Source organism: Sugiyamaella lignohabitans, chromosome A, assembly GCF_001640025.1.
Source record: "Sugiyamaella lignohabitans strain CBS 10342 chromosome A, complete sequence".
Lineage (NCBI taxonomy): Eukaryota > Fungi > Ascomycota > Dipodascomycetes > Dipodascales > Trichomonascaceae > Sugiyamaella > Sugiyamaella lignohabitans.
The window spans coordinates 5,335,686-5,352,474 of record NC_031672.1 but is presented as its reverse complement, the minus strand read 5'-3'; the positions used below and the strand labels follow the sequence as shown (position 1 = coordinate 5,352,474).

The following is a 16,789-nucleotide window of genomic DNA, read 5'->3' as shown; positions in this document are numbered from 1 at the left end:
TGCCAGAAAGTCGGCCACTTCGGAGGACAGAAGCAAAAAATTCCTTCCGATTGTTAATCAAGAAGTAGCCTTTGGGTTTGGTTGGTTTCGGATTTTGCTGTGCGCTGGGTTGTGGTGGAACAAAAACTCAAGCTTAACCAAATATGGTGTTTGGCGTAGACTGTCGGGTTTAACTCTAAGTTAAAGCAGAATGGCCGTTTGTCGGCGCCTTCTTGCAGCCTTGCAGCCAACGTAAGCTCAACTAGCTGATAACGCTATACTGACCAAGTATGGATTAGGGTGAGGCCGTCTGCCGGCATAGCGAGTACGGCTAATGATGCGGAAAGCGGCCACCCGGCGGAGATAACAGATATTGAACGGAAAACGGAATATTATAGATGGTTGACCCTTAAATACACTACTGAATTTGAAAAGTTTACTAGCACCATTTTGGGAGGCTAAGTATAGTCAAAATGGGGCAGGTTAAGTCTAAGTATTTGAGATCGCATCAACGCACTATTGACAAGTCCATATCGTCAAAAACATAGCAGTTAGGGTGTATAATTAAATGGTATTTATTGATATAAGTAAATAGAAGAAGAGAAAGTTACCCAGGAAGAAGTGGAAAACCAGAGTTAGTTAATAAACCAAAAGAAAAATTGGAAGGAAAGTTATCAGGTTTAAGCGAATGTAATTAACGTGGACTTGGAGCTGGTAGTTGTAGTGGACTTAGAGCTTGGTTGCTGTGGACTTGGAACTAGTAGTGGAGGTGGATTTAGAGCTTGTTGTAGTCGTGGACTTAGAACTTGTAGTAGAAGTAGACTTGGAGCTTGTAGTAGAAGTAGTTGACTTCGAACTTGTAGTAGTCGTAGACTTGGAACTGGTAGTAGAAGTAGTTGACTTCGAACTAGTAGTAGAAGTAGTTGACTTCGAACTGGTAGTAGAAGTAGTTGACTTCGAACTAGTAGTAGAAGTAGTTGACTTCGAACTAGTAGTAGAAGTAGTTGACTTCGAGCTTGTAGTAGAAGTAGTCGACTTCGAACTAGTAGTAGAAGTAGTTGACTTCGAGCTTGTAGTAGAAGTAGTCGACTTCGAACTTGTAGTAGAAGTAGTTGACTTCGAGCTTGTAGTAGAAGTAGTCGACTTCGAACTTGTAGTAGAAGTAGTTGACTTCGAACTAGTAGTAGAAGTAGTTGACTTCGAACTAGTAGTAGAAGTAGTTGACTTCGAGCTTGTAGTAGAAGTAGTTGACTTCGAGCTTGTAGTAGAAGTAGTCGACTTCGAACTTGTAGTAGAAGTAGTTGACTTCGAGCTTGTAGTAGAAGTAGTCGACTTCGAACTTGTAGTAGAAGTAGTTGACTTCGAACTAGTAGTAGAAGTAGTTGACTTCGAACTAGTAGTAGAAGTAGTTGACTTCGAGCTTGTAGTAGAAGTAGTTGACTTCGAGCTTGTAGTAGAAGTAGTCGACTTAGAACTTGTAGTAGAAGTAGTCGACTTAGAACTAGTGGTAGATTTGGAGCTCGTAGTAGTTGACTTGGAACTAGTGGTAGATGTAGACTTGGAACTCGTAGTAGTGGATTTGGAACTAGTTGTCGTAGTTGACTTGGAACTTGTAGTAGTAGACTTGGAAGTTGACGTAGTCTTAGACGTAGTAGAACTTGTCTTCGAGGTTGTCTTGGAAGTAGTAGAACTTGTCTTCGAGGTTGTCTTCGAAGTAGTCTTGGAAGTAGTAGAACTGGTCTTCGAAGTAGTCTTAGACGTAGTAGAACTGGTCTTCGAAGTAGTCTTGGAAGTAGTAGAACTGGTCTTCGAAGTAGTCTTAGACGTAGTAGAGCTTGTCTTCGAAGTAGTCTTGGAAGTAGTAGAACTGGTCTTCGAGGTTGTCTTGGAAGTAGTAGAACTTGTCTTCGAAGTAGTCTTGGAAGTAGTAGAACTGGTCTTCGAGGTTGTCTTGGAAGTAGTAGAACTTGTCTTCGAGGTTGTCTTAGACGTAGTAGAACTTGTCTTCGAAGTAGTCTTGGAAGTAGTAGAACTGGTCTTCGAGGTTGTCTTGGAAGTAGTAGAACTGGTCTTCGAGGTTGTCTTGGAAGTAGTAGAGCTGGTCTTCGAAGTAGTCTTGGAAGTAGTAGAACTTGTCTTCGAGATTGTCTTGGAAGTAGTAGAACTTGTCTTCGAGGTTGTCTTCGAAGTAGTCTTGGAAGTAGTAGAACTGGTCTTCGAAGTAGTCTTAGACGTAGTAGAACTGGTCTTCGAAGTAGTCTTGGAAGTAGTAGAACTGGTCTTCGAAGTAGTCTTAGACGTAGTAGAGCTTGTCTTCGAAGTAGTCTTGGAAGTAGTAGAACTGGTCTTCGAGGTTGTCTTGGAAGTAGTAGAACTTGTCTTCGAGGTTGTCTTGGAAGTAGTAGAACTGGTCTTCGAAGTAGTCTTAGACGTAGTAGAGCTTGTCTTCGAAGTAGTCTTGGAAGTAGTAGAACTGGTCTTCGAAGTAGTCTTAGACGTAGTAGAGCTTGTCTTCGAAGTAGTCTTGGAAGTAGTAGAACTGGTCTTCGAGGTTGTCTTGGAAGTAGTAGAACTGGTCTTCGAAGTAGTCTTAGACGTAGTAGAACTGGTCTTCGAAGTAGTCTTGGAAGTAGTAGAACTGGTCTTCGAAGTAGTCTTAGACGTAGTAGAGCTTGTCTTCGAAGTAGTCTTGGAAGTAGTAGAACTGGTCTTCGAGGTTGTCTTGGAAGTAGTAGAACTTGTCTTCGAAGTAGTCTTGGAAGTAGTAGAACTGGTCTTCGAGGTTGTCTTGGAAGTAGTAGAACTTGTCTTCGAGGTTGTCTTAGACGTAGTAGAACTTGTCTTCGAAGTAGTCTTGGAAGTAGTAGAACTGGTCTTCGAGGTTGTCTTGGAAGTAGTAGAACTTGTCTTCGAGGTTGTCTTGGAAGTAGTAGAACTGGTCTTCGAGGTTGTCTTGGAAGTAGTAGAACTTGTCTTCGAGGTAGTCTTGGAAGTAGTCTTGGAAGTAGTCTTGGAAGTAGTCTTGGAAGTAGTAGAACTGGTCTTCGAGGTTGTCTTGGAAGTAGTAGAACTTGTCTTCGAGGTAGTCTTGGAAGTAGTCTTGGAAGTAGTAGAACTTGTCTTCGAGGTAGTCTTGGAAGTAGTCTTGGAAGTAGTCTTGGAAGTAGTCTTGGAAGTAGTAGAACTGGTCTTCGAGGTTGTCTTGGAAGTGGAAGTAGTCTTTGAAGTAGTCTTGGAAGATGTAGAACTTGTCTTCGAGGTTGTAGTCTTCGAGGTAGTCTTGAAAGTAGTAGAAGTCAACTTCGAGGTAGTCTTTGAAGTAGTGGTAGCCTTCGAAGTGGTCCTAGAGGTGGTACCCTTACTGCTGGTGGACTTGGTTGTCGTACTGTGTTTTGTCGAAGTCGATGTAGACTTAGATGTAACATGGGTACTTGTAGTCTTTGATGAAGTCGAGTGTTTTGTTGAAGACTTTGTACTGATAGGTTGGCTGAAAGGCTGGTGGCTTGTAGATGTACTATGCTTCGTGGATGTAGAAGTGTGCTTGCTACTAGTTGAAGTAGAAGTGTGTTTACTACTGGTCGAAGTAGAAGTGTGCTTACTACTAGTGGAAGAAGTGTGCTTGCTACTAGTTGAAGTAGATGTGTGTTTGCTAGTAGAAGTGGTGTGCTTGCTACTAGTAGAAGTAGAAGTGTGCTTACTACTAGTTGAAGTAGAAGTGTGCTTACTACTAGTGGAAGAAGTGTGCTTGCTACTAGTTGAAGTAGATGTGTGTTTGCTACTAGTCGAAGTGGTGTGTTTACTACTAGTTGAAGTAGAAGTGTGTTTACTACTAGTGGAAGAAGTGTGCTTGCTACTAGTCGATGTAGTGTGCTTCGTAGAAGTAGAAGTGTGCTTACTACTAGTCGAAGAAGTGTGCTTCGTAGAAGTAGAAGTGTGCTTACTACTAGTCGAAGTAGTGTGCTTCGTAGATGTAGAAGTGTGTTTACTACTAGTCGAAGTAGAAGTGTGTTTACTACTAGTTGAAGTAGAAGTGTGCTTACTACTAGTAGAAGTGGTGTGCTTGCTACTAGTAGAAGTAGAAGTGTGCTTACTACTAGTGGAAGAAGTGTGCTTCGTGGATGTAGAAGTGTGCTTACTACTAGTCGAAGTAGTGTGCTTCGTAGATGTAGAAGTGTGTTTACTACTAGTCGAAGTAGAAGTGTGCTTGCTACTAGTTGAAGTAGAAGTGTGCTTACTACTAGTCGAAGAAGTGTGCTTACTACTAGTCGAAGAAGTGTGCTTACTACTAGTCGAAGAAGTGTGCTTACTACTAGTCGAAGAAGTGTGCTTGCTACTAGTCGATGTAGTGTGCTTCGTAGAAGTAGAAGTGTGCTTACTACTAGTCGAAGTAGTGTGCTTACTACTAGTCGAAGTGGTGTGTTTACTACTAGTGGAAGAAGTGTGCTTGCTACTAGTCGATGTAGTGTGCTTCGTGGATGTAGAAGTGTGCTTGCTACTAGTCGAAGTAGAAGTGTGCTTACTAGTAGTCGAAGTAGTGTGCTTCGTAGATGTAGAAGTGTGCTTGCTACTAGTCGAAGTAGTGTGCTTCGTAGATGTAGAAGTGTGTTTACTACTAGTCGAAGTAGTGTGCTTACTACTAGTCGAAGTGGTGTGTTTACTACTAGTTGAAGTAGTGTGCTTGCTACTAGTCGAAGTGGTGTGTTTACTACTAGTTGAAGTAGAAGTGTGTTTACTACTAGTGGAGGAAGTGTGCTTGCTACTAGTCGATGTAGTGTGCTTCGTGGATGTAGAAGTGTGCTTCGTAGACGTAGAAGTGTGCTTCGTGGACGTAGAAGTGTGCTTCGTGGACGTTGAAGTATGCTTCGTGGACGTAGAAGTATGCTTCGTGGAAGTAGAAGTATGCTTCGTGGAAGTAGAAGTATGCTTCGTGGAAGAAGAAGTGTGCTTCGTGGATGTAGAAGTATGCTTCGTGGACGAAGAAGTGTGCTTCGTGGAAGTAGAAGTGTGCTTCGTGGACGAAGAAGTGTGCTTCGTGGAAGTAGAAGTGTGCTTCGTGGAAGTAGAAGTGTGCTTCGTGGAAGTAGAAGTGTGCTTCGTGGAAGTAGAAGTGTGCTTCGTGGAAGTAGAAGTGTGCTTCGTGGATGTAGAAGTATGCTTCGTGGACGAAGAAGTGTGCTTACTACTTATCGGATGACTAAACGGCTGATGAGTCGTTGAGTGCGAAGTGGTAGTAGGCTTGTTTATCTTCGACGATGTGGAGTGTTTGCTACTAGTCGTGTGCTTCGTGGACGATGAAGTGTGCTTAGTAGACGAAGAATGCTTCGTGGACGTTGAAGTATGCTTCGTGGAAGTAGAAGTGTCCTTGGTGGAAGTAGAAGTGTGCTTCGTGGAAGTAGAAGTGTGCTTCGTGGATGTAGAAGTATGCTTCGTGGACGAAGAAGTGTGCTTCGTGGAAGTAGAAGTGTGCTTCGTGGATGTAGAAGTATGCTTCGTGGACGAAGAAGTGTGCTTCGTGGAAGTAGAAGTGTGCTTCGTGGAAGTAGAAGTGTGCTTCGTGGAAGTAGAAGTGTGCTTCGTAGACGTAGAAGTGTGCTTCGTAGACGTAGAAGTGTGCTTCGTAGACGTAGAAGTGTGCTTCGTAGACGTAGAAGTGTGCTTCGTGGACGAAGAAGTGTGCTTCGTGGAAGTAGAAGTGTGCTTCGTGGAAGTAGAAGTGTGCTTCGTGGATGTAGAAGTGTGCTTCGTGGATGTAGAAGTATGCTTCGTGGACGAAGAAGTGTGCTTCGTGGAAGTAGAGGTGTGCTTCGTGGACGTAGAAGTGTGCTTCGTGGACGTAGAAGTGTGCTTCGTGGAAGTAGAAGTGTGCTTCGTGGAAGTAGAAGTGTGCTTCGTAGACGTAGAAGTGTGCTTCGTGGAAGTAGAAGTGTGCTTCGTGGAAGTAGAAGTGTGCTTCGTGGAAGTAGAAGTGTGCTTCGTGGAAGTAGAAGTGTGCTTCGTGGAAGTAGAAGTGTGCTTCGTAGACGTAGAAGTGTGCTTCGTAGACGTAGAAGTGTGCTTCGTAGACGTAGAAGTGTGCTTCGTAGACGTAGAAGTGTGCTTCGTAGACGTAGAAGAATGCTTCGTGGACGTTGAAGTATGCTTCGTGGAAGTAGAAGTGTGCTTGGTGGAAGTAGAAGTGTGCTTCGTAGACGTAGAAGTATGCTTCGTGGAAGTAGAAGTGTGCTTCGTAGACGTAGAAGTGTGCTTCGTAGACGTAGAAGTGTGCTTCGTAGACGTAGAAGTGTGCTTCGTGGACGTAGAAGTGTGCTTCGTGGACGTAGAAGTGTGCTTCGTGGAAGTAGAAGTGTGCTTCGTGGAAGTAGAAGTGTGCTTCGTAGACGTAGAAGTGTGCTTCGTGGAAGTAGAAGTGTGCTTACTACTTATCGGATGACTAAACGGCTGATGAGTCGTTGAGTGCGAAGTGGTAGTAGGCTTGTTTATCTTCGACGATGTGGAGTGTTTGCTACTAGTCGTGTGCTTCGTGGACGATGAAGTGTGCTTAGTAGACGAAGAATGCTTCGTGGACGTTGAAGTATGCTTCGTGGAAGTAGAAGTGTGCTTGGTGGAAGTAGAAGTGTGCTTCGTAGACGTAGAAGTATGCTTCGTGGAAGTAGAAGTGTGCTTCGTAGACGTAGAAGTATGCTTCGTGGAAGTAGAAGTGTGCTTCGTAGACGTAGAAGTGTGCTTCGTGGAAGTAGAAGTGTGCTTCGTAGACGTAGAAGTATGCTTCGTGGAAGTAGAAGTATGCTTCGTGGAAGTAGAAGTGTGCTTCGTAGACGTAGAAGTATGCTTCGTGGAAGTAGAAGTGTGCTTCGTGGAAGTAGAAGTGTGCTTCGTGGAAGTAGAAGTGTGCTTCGTGGAAGTAGAAGTGTGCTTACTACTTATCGGATGACTAAACGGCTTATGAGTCGTTGAGTGTGAAGTGGTAGTAGGCTTGTTTATCTTCGACGATGTGGAGTGTTTACTACTAGTCGTGTGCTTCGTGGATGATGAAGTGTGTTTAGTTGAAGTAGTGTGCTTAGTCGAAGAAGTGTGCTCAGTAGACGAAGTGTGCTTAGTCGAAGAAGTGTGCTTAGTCGAAGTAGTGTGCTTAGTAGACGAAGTGTGCTTGCTACTTATCGGATGACTAAACGGCCGATGAGTCGTTGAGTGTGAAGTGGTAGTAGGCTTGTTTATCTTCGATGATGTGGAGTGTTTACTAGTAGTGTGCTTTGAAGTGTGTTTGGTCGTCGGTCTCTCATTTTTGGAGGATTTCGAACTGCTATGCTTCTTCGACGTCGAATGCTTCTTGCTCGATGTACTGAGTGATCTTAGAGACTGGCTTGTACTGGTATGTTTCTTGGAGCTGGAGTGCTTTGTGGTAGTCTCTTGCTTCTCAGATGTTGTGTGCTTTTTACTAGTCGTGAGTGGCTTCTTAACAGATGAAGAATGTTTGATGGTTGTCGGTTTAGAAATCTTAGTAGTGATAGTTTGGTGCTTGGAAGTAGTTGTGTGTTTGACGGGCCAAGGCCAAGGCCACTTCTTTGGCGTAGGGGTAGGTTTCTGTACATGTTTAGTCGTAGAAGGTTTGTGATTCCATGGCCAGGGCCATAATTTCGGACTTGATTTGGATCCTCCTTTATGAGGCGTTTTAGGTTCATCTACAGGCCAATGATCGCTATCCCAAGGCTCATCTTTGTTGGGTGAGTGACTATCTGGGAAATGAGGTTCAGAGTGAGAATCATCTTTGTTTGGAGACCATGGCTGGTCCTTCTTAGGAGAATGGCCATCTGGAAAATGAGGTTCAATTTTCGACCCTGGTTTGATATTAGAAGTCCCATGCTCAGGAGAATTGAATTGGGGTTCGCCTTTGTGGATGTTTGGTAAATTTTTATGTTCATTGAACTCGTTGTACTTCACGTTTAATGGAACTGCTGCCACAAGTACAAGAAGTACAAAGAGGTAAGCTGTAAGCTTTCTGTAGATCATTTTAATACGATCCCTGGAAACTGGCGCAATGTTAGTCTGTTATTGTCAGGCAGAGTTTTGGGAATAATTGTCCAACTTCACTTACCTACCGCTTGTCCCTGATTCTCTTGTTGACTAAACCTATTCTTCGATTAAAACCTTTGCGATAGGTTAGTAAATCAGTGATCACCTTCTTTGAATTAAATTACACCATATGAATATTGAACTTACTTAATACTCTGACTATTGTACTGGTGAAAGTCGAATTGTCTATAATAAACAAATTCAGACTTAGAAGATAATAGAATCTATGGTTATAAAGTCTATAAGTTAATACCTTGCCTTGTACCTTAAAAACGTTATCTAGAACATACCAACAAAAGTAAACTTTACCGAAAAAAGGTGAATGTTAACTGGGTATCGAGGAATAACAGCCAATTGGACTATTTAAGGTAAGTTTGTCAATTTAGATATTTGGCAGTGGAAAGGGGTATTTATATATTGTCCGACAAACATTCCGATGCTGTATTCAATGTGAACTGAAGTGACATGTATTGGGTGTCAGTGAGAATCTGCGCCCATATTTTTAAGCTAGAACCATTTAGGAAGAATTAATGAATACCCCTATATAACTCTCGATGTTTATTTCTGTTATTTTTCTTTTTTCTTCGCCGTTAAGAAATCTAATCCCTGCCTGCATGATAACCGTGGTTTTCTTCGTGAACTGGTAACTGATCGACGCGTTTATTACAGATAGTCAACGTATGCATGCATGGTCTAGCTCGATTAAGTAAGGTGGTCTCTTGCTAAACCTTGCTACAGTACGAACACAGACTGATTATTCAAAAAAAGAAAAGACATGTATCAAGGATATAGAAGGAGATATTCGCTTCAGAAAAGAGAGCCTTGAAGGAGATTAAAAACATTGCCCCTAGCAATAAAGCTCAGCTCTTGGTTATATGCACAGTTCCTACGCTGGTCATCATAGAACTGGGCCCTGGTGAGTCTGATAATAGATGATAAAAAGCTGAAATATGACAAGATTGAATTCTTTTTTTGTAAGAGGCAGACCCTGTAGCATACAAAAACTCCTTTCTTCCCAGCACCGGTAATGCTTTGCACCCTCCTGCGGTCGTGCATACGGATTAGTTTGTGTGTTGGTTTGCATGCCTGTTGCCCAGCAACAGATATTATCATCCCAGTGCTGGCAATAGATCTTAACCCCCCTTAAATAAAAGTTACTTGTTTGCCCCTCTTAGGGTCTGTGCATGCTTCGTCAGAAGGCTCCTTCTCATCTTCTAAACTCTATATACTCGGCAGTTGAGACTAAGCAGACTTGATCGTAAGTTATTGTATTTTGGACGACAAAGCCTTTTGTTAATTTCCATTATAGGGAAACTCGTCAGAGCTTTTGTATACGGATTCATATTTACTTAGCCTAAGTTTAAATAATCATATTTTTCACCACTTAATGTTTCGTAATGCCTCCAATGCGAACAGCCTTTACTTGAGTATAGGCATCAAGGCCCTCCTTACCCATCTCCTTACCAGTACCTGACTGGTTATAACCTCCAAATGGAACTTGGGCATGGAAATCGTTGAAAGTATTGATCCATACAGTACCAGCGTGAAGACTATTGGCAACATGGAGAGCTTTTGACAGATTCTGAGTATGAATTCCTGCGGCAAGACCATATTGGGTGTCGTGCGCCATTTGTAATACCTCATCGACAGTCTTAAATTTGGTAAGAGTCACAACTGGTCCAAAAATCTCTTCCTTAACTATCTTCATATTTTCATTAACATCAGTAAAGATAGTGGGTTCGATGTAATAGCCCTTTCGATCAATTCTTTTACCACCAGTCAACAGCTTAGCTCCTTCCTTCTTACCCTCTTCAATGTATTGCAAGATACGATCCAACTGAATCCTTGAAGTTTGGGGTCCATACCACGAAGTCTTTTCGAAAGGATCACCAGGAGCCGATTGTTCTGCCTTCGCTTTGAAAAGTTTGACAACGTCATCGTAGACTGACTCATGAACATAAATTCTGGAGCCAGCACAGCATACCTCTCCTGAGTTGAAAAAAATTCCAACACGAACAGCCTCCACAGCGGTCTCCAAATCGGCATCCTCAAAAATAATGTGAGGAGACTTACCACCTAACTCGAGAGTAACTTTCTTCAAATTTGAAGTGGCGGCAGCCTTCATAACAAATCTACCAGTTGCAGTGGACCCAGTGAAAGCCACCTTTTTAATTCTCATGTGACTAGCAATATAGGCGCCGGTCTTTCCGAAACCAGAGATAATATTAACAACACCCGGCGGGAACCCAACCTCCTTAACAAGGTTGGCAAGATATAGAGCTGATAGAGGAGTAGATTCTGCCGACTTCAGAACAACAGTGTTGCCTGTTGCCAGAGCTGGTCCCAACTTCCAAGAAGCTAACAATAGCGGGAAATTCCAAGGAATGATTTGACCCACAACACCAAGTGGCTCGCGACGAGTATAAGAAAAGTGGTCTGGATCTGTTTCAATAACATCACCGTAAATCTTATCGGCCCAGCCTGCGTAGAAACGGAAAACGTCAACAACGAGCCCAACGTCACCTTTTGCCATATTCAAAGTTTTACCATTATCTGTTGACTCAATGGCAGCAAGAACATCAGCATGCTCCTCAATCTTATCGGCCAAGCGAGACAAAAGAAGACCACGCTTCTTTGGTTGTTCATTAGCCCAAGAATCAAATACTTTTTCAGCTGCATCAACAGCAACATCTACATCAGCTTCTTCAGCTTCATAGACATCAACAATATGATCTTCATTGGAGGGGTTCTCAACAGCAAACTTCTTTCCAGAAATGGACGGAACAAATTCGTTATTGATAAACAACCCCGTTGGCTGTTGGTATTCAATACCATTTGCAGTCTTAACTGTGACAAAAGTATTTGAGCCCATTATCTTGTGTGATAAATATAAAATCAATGAAGTAGGAAAATTTAGAACACCTGTCCCAGTCCAACTAGAAGTAATTCACGAAAGAAGTAATTGGTAAGAGGGGATCATACTCTGCTTTTATAGTTGCTGTCCCTATCTAATTCATCTGTGTCAGGCCACCTCACCCCACACCATCCTGTCCCGGAGCCCTTTCGGAAGCGTGAATTTGGTGGGGTAGTTTCGACTCCCCCTCCATGATGCAATGAGGGGTAAGACGCGGGGTGCATTAGTGTGTTATTTAATTCGGGAGAGATTAGGGTAATACAAATCCATACTCAACTTCTCGGAGATGATATAAAATGAAACGTCCATACAATTTACAACTCAACCATTTGTGAGACCAGGCGATTTTTATCTCTATTTCCTTTGCTTTGTGAAGCCTCTGTCTTCGCTATCTAACAATTAAGTGGACGGCGCATCTCGCGTTTCGCGTGGGGTACTTCATCGGCATATTAATGTAGCGAATCAATTTAGACGCTGTACCATTCATCTCCGCAGGTCGCGACCTATCGGGTATCAAATTAGTTACACAATTCGAATTTATTGGCATGAACAACAATGGCCATGTGTCGCTAACAGTATGGTAAGATGTCCTACTATGCCCTGTCATTGAGTACCCCGCAAACTTGAAAGATATTTGACATCTCCACTTTAAGACCGTAAGTCATTTCCAGATTTGTATAAACTAGCGCCTAATTACAAAATGACTCGTTGAAGCAGGGCGATTGACCTCAGGAACACTTTCGGTGAAGACAAATCAGTAATAGTAGACAAAGACACATTACACTCAATGAACGCGGAATGTGAGGTTAAACACTTCGACACTTGACTAAATACTCTCGTTTGCTTACTCAATTAACATCAGCCCACATAACATAGCATATCTACCACTAAATTCTATACCGAGGACCACGCCAATTCACAGAAGTGTCTAACATTAATTCCAAAAAATAGCAACTTCAACGCCGCCTTATCAGATCTTATTACTAACTATCAGATCAAATCTATAAGTGATATCACCCATCAAATACCTAACCCGATGCTGATGACCCACTGTCATGCAGAACCCTGTTCATCAGCACAGGGTGACATACGTATTCCGGGCAGTCCCACTATAGCACTCAATTTTTTTCGTCATGCTGGTTCCACTGCTCATCACTCGCGTCTGTGCCTGCAAAACAAAAATACAGGACAGGCAGTGCTCTGCATCGAGGGAGAAAGCCTTTATTTGTGGGACAGGGATTCAACGGGCCCACAGTGATAATAGCATCATGACTAATCGTAGCTGTCTCTGTTACATTAGCAAGCCCCGAGACCGTTTTGCGTGCATATGTGATATAACCATGAATAAATATTACTAAAGGATCGTCACACATTTATGCGTGCATCTGCTCGACACCGTTCCAATATTACTCATTAGCGGGACTCCGAGAAGAGCCATATATGGGGCACATTTTCTATTTCTTTTAATACCATATAACTAGCTCCAATTTTATTTTTAAGATTATAGGACATACTAGAGTTTGTTGTGAAAGAAGGTTGCAGTGCAGCATACATTTCCTTGGACAAAACCTACTCTCAAGTTAAATTGGCACCCTCGATTATCATTGGCCTAGACTCCTCAAAACACTTACCTCCCATTAACGTACTAGTAGGAAGAATCAAAAGATTTATAAATTAAAGTCATTCCTGCTCACTAAAAGATAGAATCATCCTAAAAACATTTGTTTATATCGATATCACCAGCTATCTGACAAATTGATTGACTACCTAGCGTGCATCGAGCGGTTTTCCAGCTCATCATCATATAGCCTTGCATCTGCCACTACTGACCAACGCCGCGCTATCCCACATCTCCTGTTTAAGTGAGTAAGCTAGCATTCCCAAGATCAATAAAGGACCTGGTAGACATTTTAAATTTAGTATCGAATAATGTCTTTCGATTCCATACCTGATGCCATTAAGGCTTATAAGGAAGGACAGTTTTTAGTTGTCCTTGATGACGAAAGTCGAGAAAACGAAGGTGATCTAATTATCGCTGCGTCCCAAGTCACTACTGAAAAAATGGCATTCCTTGTCAGATACTCGTCTGGATATGTTTGTGCGCCCGTCAGTAAAGAGATTGCTGATAGGTTAGAACTACCATTGATGCTTGCGGACAGATCTGACCGTCATGGTACTGCCTATACTGTTAGTGTTGATTTTGCAGAGGGTACTACTACTGGTATTTCAGCTCATGATAGAGCACTTACTGCTCGAAAATTGGCTGATCCCACTACTAAGGCCGACGATTTCCTTAAACCTGGTCATTTATTACCATTACGTGCTGTGGATGGAGGTGTTCTTGCTCGCCGAGGACATACTGAAGCCGCTGTCGACCTGTCCAGGCTTGCAGGATTTGAACCAGCGGGCGTTATCTGCGAAATTGTTCGTGATGAAGATGGTCTTATGGCTCGGAGGGATGACTGTCTCAAATTCGCTAAGGAACATAATATGAAGATCATTACCATTGATGCTTTGGTGGAACATTTGAAATCTGCATCCTCGTAACCTATCTTGTAAATAGAAATAAATGAATTAATTAAATCTCAACCTGTATTAAGGTATCACCGATTTCCAGTGGTGAGCAGTTCATTCTGTATTAGACTATAAAACTACAGATATTTATTAAGCAGACGAGGTGGTAGGTGACGCCGCTTGTCTAACCTTGTCCGGAATATATTCATACTTTCTAGTTGTGTCAGCGTAGAAGCGAACATCCTCGTCAGTGACTTTACTACGTCTCTCCTGAAACTCAGCAAGGAATTCTTGCAAAAGTTTAATTGCCTGGGCTTTCATCTCCCCAGAAAGAATCTTTCCTGCACGGTAGTCTGTTGCGATGCGGTTCAATTCGTCATCATCCTCAAGGAAAAAAGAAATGTACTGGAAGGCGACATCAACATCAGGGTTACCACCAAGTTCACGATGCTCTTCGAGAGTGGCACGGCCACCAGAGAATGCATGTTTGTTAATTTTCTTGGCAACCTGTTTCGCTGTGTCTGTCATGAAGATAGCTGAGGCCTCGTTAGAGGCAGACATTTTCGAGGATGGTCCTTGTAAAGCGGGAAAGAACTTCGCATACAGACTAGCGGGTTTGGGATACTTGAGCTTAGCAGCAACATCTCTAGAGACCCGGAAATAAGGGTCTTGGTCAATTGCACATGGAATCAAACAGGGAATATCAGCACGAGTGCCAAAAATGTGTGGATACGAGTTACTAAAGGCAGATGCAATCTGGATGGATGCAAAGTGAACTCGGCCAATACTATCTGAATCCTTGAATCCAAACACAGCTCTAGCAGTAGTAGTTGTTATTTGTCTGGAGACTTTGACAACATTTTCGTAAAAGGGTCCTCCCATATAGTCGAGATCAGAAAAGATGAACGTCTTCTCAGGCTTGAATCCCACGGCAATAATATCCTTGGCATTCTCCATGTAAAAGCCCTTGGTATCTTTGATGGTGAGGTTTTGCTTAAATAAAAACTTCTCATCGTCTGTCATTTCAACGACTAAAGCAACGTCAAAAACTTCTTGTAACCATTTGGTAAACACGAATGGGATCATATGGCCCAAATGCATGCTGTCACTTGAGGGGCCACGGCCAGTATATAAAAAGAACGGCTTTCCTTGCTCATATCTATCCATAATAATACTGAGATCACGATCTGTGAAAAATGTACCTCTTCTAAGTAGCCTATGAGGCTTGTGACCTGTCAGCTTCTCGAATCTTTCTAAAGTTTCGGATGTCAGCGGAGTTGTACCAAATTCTTTGATAATCTTGTCATAATCAACTCCTTGGGATTCTCCATCCACAACCGCTCCTTCGACTTCCCAGGGAGTGATTTTTTGAGCTTGTTCCTCTTTCAGAGATATTTGCTCCACATTGTTGGCCAATTCAGCTGGTGTCGACATTATCACTCACAATCTCACTTTGGGTCTGGTTGTGTTCAATATCTGAAAAATTCCGGATCTCAGTCATCAGTTTAGGGTATGGGTTGTGCCGAGAGTATCTATACTACAGCTAAGGGGTTACAGGAGGGGAAGGTGCATCATGCTTCCTTTTCATGTATCTGCCGGTTATTATGACCATTTTAAGTTCTTCTCATGGCGTTTTTTATTGACTTCATGGGAGAAAAAAAAGTGCCATTCTTCAAAAAATAAGCCCTACGTGGGGGTCGAACCCACAACCTTGTGATGACTTTTATCTCTATCAGAGCTATTAAGAGTCACACGCTCTACCGATTGAGCTAGCAAGGCGGTCGAACATCCGTCTTACCTTGATTACCTAAGGCAGTAAATGCACGTAAACCTTCGAAACAAAAAATAAGCCCTACGTGGGGGTCGAACCCACAACCTTGTGATGACTTTTATCTCTATCAGAGCTATTAAGAGTCACACGCTCTACCGATTGAGCTAGCAAGGCGATTGTTGAACTCCGATATTGTTGGACTCTAATGAACTAACCATTGTAGTTTTGAAGGTTTCGTCCGTTTTCTTTTTCAATCGCTACCTACAGGACTCACTCTGCTATACTTGCAAATTTTCATCTCCGATCTTAAATCTCTATACCAGCTTCTTATTTTGAAAGTATAGTCGCCGCTCATGCCCCATATCTCTTGCTGTGGGGCTCGGTTTGCAGATATTGTCTTTTTGGATTCTATGGTCCCTGGTTTTGTTGTTTTTCAGTGACTTTCGTATTTTTATTTGTTGATATTGTTGCTTAGAGAAAAAATGAAGATTGAACAAAAAAAAAAAAAAGGACCACTATACCAATTAATTATATTATGTGGTTTAGATATGACATGCATATTTCGCTGTAGGAACAATGTGCAACAGGATTTATTGTTTACTATCCATTTAAATCATTATATACCAGATGCTAATGACTGAAGATATCTAGTTACACATAATATCCAAGCATCAGAAGGACTCAAGCACCAAAACGACGCTCAGCCTCCTTCCAGTTAATGACATTCCAAATAGCCTTGAAATAGTCAGCCTTGACATTATTATATTGCAAATAATAGGCGTGCTCCCAAGCGTCAATACCGACAATTGGAATATAAGGTCCAGTAACAGGATCCTGGTTAGCTTTGGTGATAGTCTCTAAAGCACCATTCTCCTTATTCTTGACGATCCAAGCCCAGCCAGATCCTTGGATGCCAGCGAGCTTACCATTGACATTGCCAATCAAACTATCAAGAGAGCCAAAGTTATGCTCAATTGCGTTTGCCAAAGGACTACCAGCTGCTGGGGGCTCACCACCACCAGCAGACTGGGGGGCTAAATTCTTCCAGAACAAAGAGTGATTAATATGGCCACCACCATGGAAGTTAATAACTGGTCCCAATTCAATCTGTGCTTTGATGTCACCATCCTTCTCGGCCTGGGAGAGCTTCTCGATGGCGGCATTGTAAGAGTTCACATATGTTTGATGGTGCTTGGTATAATGAAGCTATAGCAGGGTTAGAAAGTGCTAAGCTGGGCACATAAAAAATTAATATAAAACGCAAACCAGACCCACTCAACAAGCCATAAACATACCTCATTAATTTGCCCAGAAATGAAAGGTTCCAAAGCGCCGAAGTCATAGTCAAGGTCGGGGAGGGTCGCTTTACCACGAGCGAAGACAGTTGAAAAAGTAGCTACTTTAGGAAGCGCAGCACGACGAAGAGAATTGCGAGCAATTGAGAGAGCCATTTTGTTTCCAATTATCCTAAAATATCGAGAGCAAGACACTATACCAAGATTTTCAAGCAACTTCCAAGAATTCGCTAGACAATGAACTAA

General features: G+C 42.4%; 4 protein-coding genes and 2 non-coding genes across 6 annotated transcripts; 1 reads left to right on the top strand and 5 right to left on the bottom strand.

Moving 5' to 3' along the window:
* Window positions 1-708: 708 nt before the first annotated feature.
* AWJ20_1759 (cell surface glycoprotein (predicted)) lies at window positions 709-7,986 on the bottom strand (the record flags this gene model as incomplete). The annotated part of the gene is made up of 1 exon (XM_018878662.1): window positions 709-7,986. One exon carries the CDS (start codon window positions 7,984-7,986, stop codon window positions 709-711), a length of 7,278 nt encoding a protein of 2,425 aa, XP_018735943.1.
* A 1,447-nt stretch (window positions 7,987-9,433) lies between these two features.
* On the bottom strand, window positions 9,434-10,921 carry ALD4 (aldehyde dehydrogenase (NADP(+)) ALD4; the record flags this gene model as incomplete). Its single annotated transcript, XM_018878661.1, has 1 exon — window positions 9,434-10,921. The coding sequence occupies one exon, from the start codon at window positions 10,919-10,921 to the stop codon at window positions 9,434-9,436; it is 1,488 nt and encodes a 495-aa protein (XP_018735942.1).
* A 1,971-nt stretch (window positions 10,922-12,892) lies between these two features.
* On the top strand, window positions 12,893-13,510 carry RIB3 (3,4-dihydroxy-2-butanone-4-phosphate synthase RIB3; the record flags this gene model as incomplete). The annotated part of the gene is made up of 1 exon (XM_018878660.1): window positions 12,893-13,510. The coding sequence occupies one exon, from the start codon at window positions 12,893-12,895 to the stop codon at window positions 13,508-13,510; it is 618 nt and encodes a 205-aa protein (XP_018735941.1).
* Window positions 13,511-13,627: 117 nt separating this feature from the next.
* WRS1 (tryptophan--tRNA ligase WRS1) lies at window positions 13,628-14,911 on the bottom strand (the record flags this gene model as incomplete). Its single annotated transcript, XM_018878659.1, has 1 exon — window positions 13,628-14,911. The coding sequence occupies one exon, from the start codon at window positions 14,909-14,911 to the stop codon at window positions 13,628-13,630; it is 1,284 nt and encodes a 427-aa protein (XP_018735940.1).
* Window positions 14,912-15,159: 248 nt separating this feature from the next.
* AWJ20_1755 lies at window positions 15,160-15,256 on the bottom strand (the record flags this gene model as incomplete). The annotated part of the gene is made up of 1 exon: window positions 15,160-15,256. It is a non-coding gene; the product is annotated as a tRNA-Lys (tRNA).
* Window positions 15,257-15,325: 69 nt separating this feature from the next.
* AWJ20_1754 lies at window positions 15,326-15,422 on the bottom strand (the record flags this gene model as incomplete). Its single annotated transcript has 1 exon — window positions 15,326-15,422. It is a non-coding gene; the product is annotated as a tRNA-Lys (tRNA).
* Between the last annotated feature and the right edge of the window lie 1,367 nt (window positions 15,423-16,789).